An 11852-nucleotide genomic window follows, 5' to 3' on the forward strand; every position below is an offset into this window, starting at 1 on the left:
TGAGGTTTCAATGATGTGATTGTTTTTATTTTTAGACTGTCAATGTAGGTTAGGTGTAAGAGGCTGGATATGGCCAGTTTGAATATAGAATATGTAGAATATATTGGGCCGGATTTGGCCAGTTTAAACACCAAAGAGTTAAAGATGCATCTTGTTCTGGCCATCCAGTTGAGTTTGCATGAAAATTTTCGTCAAATGACAAGGGAACTGGCAGAGAAAATGGAATGCTCCCACACTGCTATAAAGAAGCATCTTCACTCGATGGGAAAGGTTCAGAAGTATGGAGCATGGGTTCCGCATGCTTTAAGTGACAACAACAAAAATCAATGAGCCACAATCTCCGCTGGTTTGCTTGCTCGTCACCGCTCAACTCATGGACACAAGCAACGATTTATTTACTGAAATATGAGGCAGTGTAAGGAATGGCATAGCCTCGGTAAACAAGTGACACCGCGCGTGAAACAAGATCTTCAGCCGTGTAAAATGATGCTGTGTGTATGGTGGGGCTGGAAAGGGATTATCCAGTATGAATTGCTTGAATGAAACCAACAGATGGAGCGACTCAACACGGCTGGCTATTCAAGAGAAAAGACCTAATCGGCAGCATGGAGTTATCAAAAGAGTTAATAGGTGCAGGAGTGGCTGTGTGGTAAGTAGCTTGTTTACCAACCATATGGTTCTGGGTTCAGTCTCACTGCATGGCACCTTGGGCAAATGTCTTCTACTATAACCTCGGGCCGACCAAAGTGACGGGGACATAAACACACCAGCATCGGTTGTCAAGCAATGCTAGGGGGACAAACACATACACACACATATATACGACAGGCTTCTTTCAGTTTCCGTCTACCAAATCCACTCACAAGGCATTGGTCGGCCCGAGGCTATAGCAGAAGACACTTGCCCAAGATGCCACGCAGTGGGACTGAACCTGGAACCATGTGGTTGGTAAGCAAGCTACTTACCACACAGCCACTCCTGCATATATATACATATATACGACAAGCTTCTTTCAGTTTCCGTCTACCAAATCCACTCACAAGGCTTTGATCGGCCCGAGGCTATAGTAGAAGACACTTGCCCAAGATGCCACGCAGTGGGACTGAACCTGGAACCATGTGGTTGGTAAGCAAACTACTTACCACACAGCCACTCCTGTGCCTATTTATTTTTAACTTATTTATTTTTTGGAATCTTCAGAAAATTTTTGCGATCGAAAATTTTACCAATTTTTTTACACAAAGTAAATAATTTTTTTAAAACAAACTGGAAGAAGCCCGTCGTATATATGTATATATATATATATATGTATATGTGTATATTTGGAGGGTAAGCCACTATGTGGTCGGCCGTATGCTAGAAATAGATCCCCTACGATCGAACTACAAAGAAAAGAATGTTCTCTAGAGGAAAATTCAGCGGACACCAGAACGAAATTTATATATGTGTATGTTTGTATGTCTGTGTTTGTCCCCCCAACATCGCTTGACAACTTAGCGGTTCGGTAAAAGAGACCGATAGAATAAGTACTAGGCTTACAAAGAATATGTTCTGGGGTCGATTTGCTCGATTAAAGGTGGTGCTCCAGCATGGCCGCGGCCAAAATGACTGAAACAAGTAAAAGAACAAAGTAAATAAGACAAAAAAACACAAAGTAAGGATCGACTAGCTAGCGCGAGTGCGCGCACCGGTAGAATAAGTACTAGGCTTGTCCCTCTAGCATTGCTTGACAACCGATGCTGGTGTGTTTATGTCCCCGTTACTTAGCGGTTCGGCAAAAAGAGACCGATGGAATAAGTACTGGGCTTACAAAAGAATAAGTCCCGGGGTCGAGTTGTTTGACTAAAGGCGGTGCTCCAGCATGGCCCAGTCAAATGACTGAAACAAGTAAAAGAGTAAAGAGTAATGTCAATTTACTCTACCCCAAAGGTGTCTGTAGAAAATTTCACTGAAATATGTCCATTCTTCATGAAGGTATGAAGAAATAATGTTGGTGGGGCACGAAAGTGTAGTTATTCCCACGACATTCACAAGGATTGAACCGGAAACCAGATAGTAATAGTACCTGCTTAAACCAGAATTCTGTCCCTCTCACGTCCACATCATTTTAATAGAATTCAGTGAAAATTTAGAAAGAGAAGATGTAAGTTTAAATAATGGGCAATCTTTCGTCTCTGGTAGACCTTTCCGTCGATTTCCGTAAAAATTATTTTTTTTTACATATGGGCTTGCGGGAACTTTTGAAGTAATGAGAGCGAAAGAGACTAAGAGAAAGCGATTGTATGACGAGGGAAGTTCTTTTGAAGTTACCGTGCATGGGAAGCATTGATGTATATGTGTGTGTGTGTGTGTGTGTTTGATGGGGTGTGGGAGACAGACAGTATGTTGTGTAAGTGAAGTGCTTCTGTTAGTGTGTGTGAAGAGACAGAGTAATGTGTGAAAGAAAGAGATAACTGGAATTTTTTACTCGGTGTATGTGTATATGTATGTATATTACTTCAAAAGTTCCCGCAAGCCCATATGTAAAAAAAAAAATATTTTTTTACGGAAATCGACGGAAAGGTCTACTAGAGACGAAAGATCGCCAAATTATGATTGCGACGATTCTGACAACAACAAACACCGATCACATCTCATTTGTTTATGATAGCGAAACGAAACATTCTATAATTTCCCGCGGTTTCGTATACGCTCTGCAATTAGTCTCAATAATAATTACTACCTTAATAAATCGTTACTACGACTAATTCTATTCTTCATCAATTAGTGGTCATTGATAACTGTCTATCATTTAGCTGGTATTGTCTTAGACGTCGTTAATTACCGGCTATTAGTTTTAATACCTATTAATTACTGATTAGTAATTACTGCACGTTAATTATATACAACACCGGACTATTTGTTCGATCTCCAGAAATCTGGAAACACTGTTATATCATGCAATTTATTGTACCCTATGTTGAATAAACAGAACTTGTTTTTGACTTAGGTTAATTTACATACAGTGTATTTAAAATACTTTTATTCTTTAAATGGATTGACAAAAATTAAGCATCTTCTTCTTTAGAATTGTATTAATTTGTACTTGTATCTGTTTAATTAAATCATGTTCTTTACTTCGTTTAATTTTCGTTCTGTAAATATTAAACTGTATACAAGGTAGACTATGACATAATTTAAGAACTAATAAATTTAATTTAAGAATTAATAAATATTAATAATTTAAGAATTAATAAATATCAAATTTAAGAATTAATAAATAATTTAAGAATTTATAAATATCAAACAGGCCCTGATTTAGAATTTAAGAATTAATATATATCATAATAATTTAAGAAATAATAAATCTTTATATATAAAAGTGAAGTTGTGTGTCTGTCTGTCTCCTATGATTTAGATTCCTAACTACTCCCGCATTTTGCGGTGCAGTTTAATCAAAACCGGGTATCTTATAGTCGTGATTCATATCGAGCCCTTCTGGGTATTAGCGCACGTCTACGATGAATCTACGATTAAAAAAAAAAATTACCATCATTTTATTCCATTTTAATGCATTTTTTCGCTATTATATAAGGGAAGTAACTCTCTAAAAATGTCTACGATGAGGCAACGATTTAAAAAAAAATTTACCATAATTTTTTTCCCATTTTTAATGCATTTTTTTGCTACTTTTTGGCTATAACTCTCTAAAAATGCTTATATAGTTATTTCCCTTACAAATCCGAGCAACGCCGGGCGATACTGCTAGTATCATAATAATTTAAGAATTAATAAATATCAAATAGACACTGGTTTAAAAGTGCATTAATTTGAATCAGATAAATACAATTTAGTTCTTTATTTTTCACAGTTTATTTTAGATTTTAAGTATTTATTTAAATTGTGTCCAGAAAACCGGAAAACCCAGAAATCCGTGTGAGTTCCGGTCCCAGATAATTGGTCTGGAACTGTAACAGAAATCCCTAATAATTCGTTATTTATTAATTATTATTATTATTTTAAAGTGTGTGGGAGTTTTCTAAAGGCAACAAGTGGGATCGCGATGTTAATGAATACTTCTTAATTAGGATGTAGTTTCGAATTTCGACGACTTCACTTCATAATCCGGCCTTAAAGGTTTTGCTTCGTTCGTCGTTGTCGACTCTTTGTAGCTGTTATAATTGTTTAGTCCCAGATGAACACCGAAGGAAGGGATCTATGTTCAGAGGAGTTTCAACCGTGACCATCCTGTCGTTTTTTTTTGTATAAAGCAGACTTTAGTGACTTTTGTTTTGAAGACAGTAAGTAGTTACTGTGTGAAGAAGGAAAGTTGGCTGTTGTTTCTAGCAAATTAAGTGGCCATCATTTTTGGCTCGTCACATATGTGATTGTTGAAGCTGTTGATATTTATTATTGTTCTTACTGTTAATAGAACGAATACAACAACCAACTTTTACCACCAAACTTACTATACGACCACCACCAATACTAACAATACTACTATAACTAACTACTGTTACTACCATCTTCATCACCACCACCGCCACTACTCTGAATACAACCACGATACGACCGCCAAAACTGCTTTTACGACCACCTGAGCCATCTCTATTAATACTACAACTTCCTAATCCCCACTAGGACTCACTACTACCATGTTTTCATCGTTGAATTTGTGGTCGGTTCTTGGCCGACGGCCATACCAAACTCTCCCGCCTGTCTACCGGGAGCTGGACGTACCTTCGATAAACAATAACCACCACGACAAAGAACTAATATCCATGGTGAAATTCATCGTGCCCACCTTGTCGTACGGGCTTCACAAGGGCCAGTGCGGCCGCATTGCTGTGGTTGGAGGCTGCCAGGAATACACTGGAGCACCCTACTTTGCGGCCATATCGGCGCTTAAGGTCGGCGCCGACCTCTCTCACGTCTTTTGCACGGCTGATTCTGCCCCGGTCATCAAGTCCTATAGTCCGGAGCTGATCGTGCACCCTCTTCTGGACAAGTCCTCTGCACTCGAGGAGATCGGTCTGTGGTTGCCGAAAATGCATTCGGTGGTCGTCGGGCCGGGTCTCGGCCGTCACGGTCCCTTGCTGAGTACCGTTAAGGACGTGCTGGCGAAAACCATATCTTTGAAGTTACCGCTGGTTATAGATGCCGATGGAGTTTACCTTCTTTCTCAAGACCCTGACGTGATTCGAAACTACACCCCTGCCATCCTCACGCCGAACGTGGTCGAATTCAGCGGTTTATACCAGAAGGTGATAGGACGAAAACCTGAAGTAGATCATCCGGTGAATAACGTGAAAACCCTCGCCGAGGAACTCGGAAATGTAACGATCGTGCTGAAAGGAGCTTACGATATAGTTTCGGACGGTAAAGAAGTGTTGATATGCAACACGGAGGGCAGCCCCAGGCGTTGTGGAGGACAGGGCGACTTGCTTTCTGGAAGTATGGGGACTTTCAATCACTGGAGTCACCTGAAAACTACCGGCGTTAACGAAACCACCTGTAACCATAACAAACTGCTTGCTATCTACGGACCGACCCTGTGTGCGGCTTACGCTGCTTGTGCGCTCACCCGTGAATGTAGTCAACAGGCGTTTAAGAAATGTAACAGGTCTATGACCACCTCGGATCTGATTGCAGAAGTTTGTAACGTTTTCCATAAACTCTATGAATAAGTGATTTGATAAATGAGCGAATGGATAAGTGAACGGAGAGGAACACGCATTAATATTTTGCAGAAGTTTGTAAAGTTTTCCATAAACTTTGTGAATGAATGACAGGATAGACGGATCTTTTCTATTTTGATGGACGGAATTTTCTAGTTAACTAAAAAATTTGAAACTTCGTATATCCGTCCATCAAAAAGAAAAGATCCGGATAGACGAATGAACTGGGGCGATCTTACGGTATAAGTACCGGTGTACTAACGGAAGTACCGGATACATTTCAAAAGAGTGTTTTTTTTATATATATATGGGGGGCTATAGGGTTTCTCTTAGGGTTAGGGTTAGAAGCGATCCTTCGGTGTAGGTACACACGTGACTTTGTTTACATTTCCGAAGATAACAGAAACCCTTTTCTCCCACCTCTAACCCAACTCTAACACAAACCCTAACCCCCTTGGCAGACACGTTAGCACGCCGGACGAAATGCTTAGCGGTATTTCGTCTGCCGTTACGTTCTGAGTTCAAATTCCTCCGAGATCGACTTTGCCTGTCATCCTTTCGGGGTCGATTAAATAAGTACCAGTTACGCACTGGGGTCGATGTAATCGACTTGATACCTATGTCTGTCCTTGTTAGTCCCCTCTATGTTTAGCCCCTTGTGGGTAGTAAAGAAATATGTATTTCGTCTGCCGTTACGTTCTGAGTTCAAATTCCGCCGAGGTCGACTTTGCCTTTCATCCTTTCGGGGTCGATAAATAAAGTACCAGTTTCGCACTGGGACCGATATAATCGACTCAATCCCTTTGTTTGTCCCCTCTGTGTTTAGCCCCTTGCGGGCAATAGAGAAATATATATATGTACACACGTGACTTTGTTTACATTTCTGAAGATAACAGAAACCCTTTTCTCCCACCCCTAACCCTAACAGAAACTCTAATCCCCTATATATAAAAAAATCCCACTTTTTTTAGATGTATCCAGTACTGGTACCGTAAGATCGCCAAATGTGAATGAAAGAAAGAATAAGTGAATGAATATGGCACGGAATGGCTGAACAGAGGATTGGATATGACTGCTGAAATTTCTCTTTTCCACACACTTTATGAATGAGAGAATGAGCGAATAAATATGTCACGGAATGAATGAAGAGAGGAACTGGTCAGTTCGGATATGATTGCTAAAGTCTGTTTTGCACAAACTCTATGAATGAAAGAATGAGCGAATGTACGTGTGGCGGAATGAACGAAGAAAGGAACTGGTCACTTCGGATATGATTGCTAAAGTTTGTTTTGCACAAACTCTATGAATGAAAGAATGAGCGAATGTACGTGTGGCGGAATGAACGAAGAAAGGAACTGGTCACTTCGGATATGATTGCTAAAGTTTGTTTTGTACAAACTCTATGAATGAAAGAATGAGCGAATGTACGTGTGGCGGATTGACTGATCGAATGAGAGAATGAACGAACGTGTGAGCATGAGAATAAAAACCTCTCAACAAGAACTGATGAACGAAAAAGCGAGTAATTGAATGATGTAAAAAAAAGTGAATAAATTAAAATATGAATTAACAAACAAATGCCATAGTAATTGAATGAGCGATGAGAATAAAGGAACAATCGAATGAAGGACTGAAGGAATAACATCTTTGTTTCTTTGTACTGTTTTCATGTTATAAAATTGACAATTTATCGTATTTGACAGCGTAAAAGATGTACCCCCAATGTCAGCAGCAGCACCTGTTCAGGTAAAAGTTTTGGTAATTTTTCAGAGTAACACCCGCACGATTTTCACTAAAAAAAAAAAAAAACTCGGATTTTTTGCGTGGAACCAAGTACCTATTTCTTTACTAGCCACAAGGGGCTAAACACAGAGAGGACAAACAAGGAAAGACATAGGTTTTAAGTCGATTATATCGACCCCCCAGTGCGTAACTGGTACTTATTTAATCGACCCCGAAAGGATGAAAGGCAAAGTCGACCTCGGCGGAATTTGAACTCAGAACGTAGCAGCAGACCAAGTACCTATTTCTTTACTACCCACAAGGGGCTAAACACAGAGAGGACAAACAAGGAAAGACATAGGTTTTAAGTCGATTATATCGACCCCCCCCCAGTGCGTAACTGGTACTTATTTAATCGACCCCGAAAGGATGAAAGGCAAAGTCGACCTCGGCGGAATTTGAACTCAGAACGTAGCGGCGGACGAAATACCTCTAGACATTTCGTCCGGACCCCCTAACATGCTGCAAATCCCTTATTTTCGTTCGGGAGGAGGGGGTGGCGAATGGGGAGACCCCCTACCAGGATTAATTGGAATTTTTTCCCCCCCGTTGAATGAATTCTTGTGACATCCTAATATGCTACAAAACCCCCTTTTGGGGGTTGGGGGTTTTGTAGCATAAAAACGGAGTACGGTGAGGTGGAACCCTCGGAAATTTCAACCCAATCCCATTTCAAAATTCCGATTTTCGGCAATTTTCCGGAATCTACGTATCCGAAAACTTAGGTTTTACTCTTTTACTTGTTTCAGTCATTTGACTGCGGCCATGCTGGAGCACCGCCTTTAGTCGAGCAACTCGACCCCGGGACTTATTCTTTTTGTAAGCCCAGTACTTATTCTATCGGTCTCTCTTTTGCCGAACCGCTAAGTAACGGGGACATAAACACACCAGCATCGGTTGTCAAGCAATGCTAGGGGGACAAACACAGACACACAAATAGAAAAAAATTTTAAAAAACAAACAAACAATAATTTGCGAGAAACTGGGGGGCGGGCAGACAGGAGGAAGTCTCTCCCATAAAAAAGTATCGTAAAACGAACTTTTATGGTGCCTGTTAGATAGATAAGCTACAATGTGTGACCTGCAATACGATATTTACCTTGCTATGACATTTAAGGTGATTGCTATACACACGACGATGCCGAACGAATAACGCGATATTTAGCCTGCTTTTTGAATGCGTGCTGACAACTTGATGGAAAGAATAGAGAAGAATCTAAGCGATAAGGAACCACCGCTGCTGTGTAAACATTATTAGGAAAGATGTCTCAGTGAAGTACTGAAGCAGAAAGTAATTTACTTTATATAAACACGACAACCACTGAGACAGGTGTCGAGAGAGAGGCATAGGTAAACAGATAGATAGATAGATATAGAGGGAGGGATAGATAGATATACAGGGAGAGATAGACAGATAGATATACAGGGAGAGACACAGATATATATAGAGGGAGAGATTGATAGATATACAGGGAGAGGTAGATAGATAAACAGGGAGAGACAGACAGATAGATAGATAGATATACAGGGAGAGATAGATAGATATATATAGAGGGAGAGATAGATAGATATACAGGGAGAGATAGATATAGAGGGGGAGATAGATAGATAAACAGGGAGAGACAGACAGATAGATAGATATACAGGGAGAGACAGATATAGAGGGAGAGATAGATAGATATATAGAGGGAGAGACAGACAGATAGATAGATAGATATAGAGGGAGAGATAGATAGATAGATATAGAGGGAGAGATAGATAGATATACAGGGAGAGATAGCTAGATATACAGAGATGGATAGATAGATAGATATGCAGGGATAGATAGATATACGGGAATAGACAGATAGATGGATATACAGGGAGAGACAGATAGATATAAAGGGATAGATAGATAGGAGGATGGATGGATGGGTAGATAGACAGATGAACAGAGAGAACTAAAAAAAATTAAAGAACTGCCGCCGTATAAACACGGCGACTATAAAAGATGACACTATACACACACACACACACATATATATATATATATATCCCTTCGATTTAGATTCCTAACTCCTCCCACATTTTGCGGTGCAGTTTAACCAAATTCGGGTATCTTATAGTCGTGATTCATATCGAGCTCGTCTGAGTATTAGCGCGCGTCTACGATGAGTCTACGATTTTAAAAATAATTTAACATCATTTTTTATTCCATTTTAATGCATAATTTTTCGTGTGTCGATGGCGGCGGAGTTGGCGTCCATGGTCACACCTGCACCTGTGTGGCTTCTCCCCCTTCTTCCCGCCCTCGTGAAGCTGTGGGGAAGGAATGTAAGGAATCAACGTCGTAATGCGTTGTCAAGGAGACCAGCGTTCTTTTAGAACAACGACTTCATGGCTTGAAGACACCAAAACAGAAATGGCTAAGAAAGCCCGAATTGGCATCTATAAGGGAAGTAACTCTCTAAAAATGCTTATATAGTTATTTCCCTTACAAACCGAGCAAACGCGGGGCGATACTACTAGTATATATATATATATATATATATATATATATATAAATATATATAACATGATAGCATATCTGTGAAAAGTGACTCGGAAAACAAGTAGAAAGAGGTATAGAAAGAAGAGGGAGAGAGAGAGAGAATTAAAAGAGAAAAACTAGAAACTTTCATTGTTATCACGACATTCACTGTGAAAGTTTCGTCAGAAAACTTCATAGGAATTAAGGAAGTTTCGCGATATAAAGAAGACGATGGCAGCGAAAGATTTCACAGAAAACTATAAAGAAAAAAAATAGGAAAAAAGAAAGAGCCACTGTGATAGAAATCTCTGCAAAAACTACAAGAGAAGATGAGAAATTTTCACAGTATAAACACGACAGTCGGTGCGAAAAGAAGAAAAGAAAAATATGTCAAGGGATTTCCTGCATGAACACGAGAGTGACAGCGAAAAATTTCTCAGAATAAAAAATGAAAGAAAACTAGAAGAATCCACTGTGAAGAATTCGTAAGAACTAAATAGTGAAAAATTGTCACTGTAGAAATATGACAGTCACTGTGAAAATTCCTCAGAAATTAAAAGACCATAGAGAATTTTTTGTATAAACATGACAGCCAGAGTAAAAATTTCTTTTAAAAGAATAATAAAAACTTCCACTATGAAGGAAGGAAGCCTTTGCAAAAACTAAAAGAGAATTTTCAGAAAGAACCGTCGTAGAATAAAACTCGATGAACATGAGAGGCACTGGTAACAAAAATAAAATTAAAGTTCTATGAAGAAATACACGAAGATTAAGGGACATGAGGGCCACTGCGAAAGAAGCCTCTGCCATGACACTGCATCCTTTAAGGCCCTCATGCTTTCCAAAATCCGCCGTAACTACACCTGATTATACATACACTTTAGATGAGCTGTAGTGCACCTGAGCACTGTACACAATGTTTTTATTAATTATTATTATTATTATTATTATTATTATTATTATTATTATTATTTTTAAAACAAAACAAGAAACTGCGATTAGGGCCGCCCTCCAGACAAAGCCTTTCTTGGGGGTCATTACGAATTATGGCATACATAGATATATTTCTTTATTGCCCACAAGGGGCTAAACATAGAGGGGACAGACAAACGGATTAAGTTGATTACATTCGACCCCATTGCGTAACTGGTACTTAATTTATCGACCCCGAAAGGATGAAAGGCAAAGTCGACCTCGGCGGAATTTGAACTCAGAACGTAGCGGCAGACGAAATACCTATTTCTTTACTCCCCACAAGGGGCTAAACATAGAGGGGACAGACAAACGGATTAAGTTGATTACATTCGACCCCAGTGCGTAACTGGTACTTAATTTATCGACACCGAAAGGATGAAAGGCAAAGTCGACCTCGGTGGAATTTGAACTCAGAAGGTAGCGGCAGACGAAATACCTATTTCTTTACTACCCACAAGGGGCTAAACATAGAGGGGACAGACAAACGGATTAAGTTGATTACATCGACCCCCAGTGCGTAACTGGTACTTAATTTATCGACCCCGAAAGGATGAAAGGCAAAGTCGACCTCGGCGGAATTTGAACTCACAACGTAACGGCAGACGAAATACGGCTACGCATTTCGTCCGGTGTGCTAACGTTTCTGCCATCTCGCCGCCATACATAGATATGCATTATGGCCCTAAACCCGTCAGTCCCCCGGTCAGCAACCTAATGGGATCTTGCAATCAGACGGCACTGTGTAAAAGCGATATATACTGCAAACTAAGACAATCAGAATGGAAGATATCCCAGGAAAAAATGAAGAGAGGGTATTTTTAAAATTCTTCCAACTACTTCAAGTAATTCAAATATGCACCAGATTTTCTTTAAAACTTTCCACACACTTTTACTTGTTTCAGTCATTTGACTGCGGCCATGCTGGAGCA

General features: G+C 39.7%; 1 protein-coding gene across 1 annotated transcript; it reads left to right on the forward strand.

Moving 5' to 3' along the window:
• The first annotated feature begins 4002 nt into the window (after nucleotides 1-4002).
• Nucleotides 4003-5716, forward strand: LOC115225949 (ATP-dependent (S)-NAD(P)H-hydrate dehydratase-like). The gene has a single exon (XM_029796930.2). The coding sequence runs from the start codon at nucleotides 4635-4637 to the stop codon at nucleotides 5664-5666; it is 1032 nt and encodes a 343-aa protein (XP_029652790.1). The 5' UTR covers nucleotides 4003-4634; the 3' UTR covers nucleotides 5667-5716.
• The last annotated feature ends 6136 nt before the right edge of the window (nucleotides 5717-11852 follow it).

This window comes from Octopus sinensis, linkage group LG29 (genome assembly GCF_006345805.1).
Source record: "Octopus sinensis linkage group LG29, ASM634580v1, whole genome shotgun sequence".
NCBI lineage: Eukaryota > Metazoa > Mollusca > Cephalopoda > Octopoda > Octopodidae > Octopus > Octopus sinensis.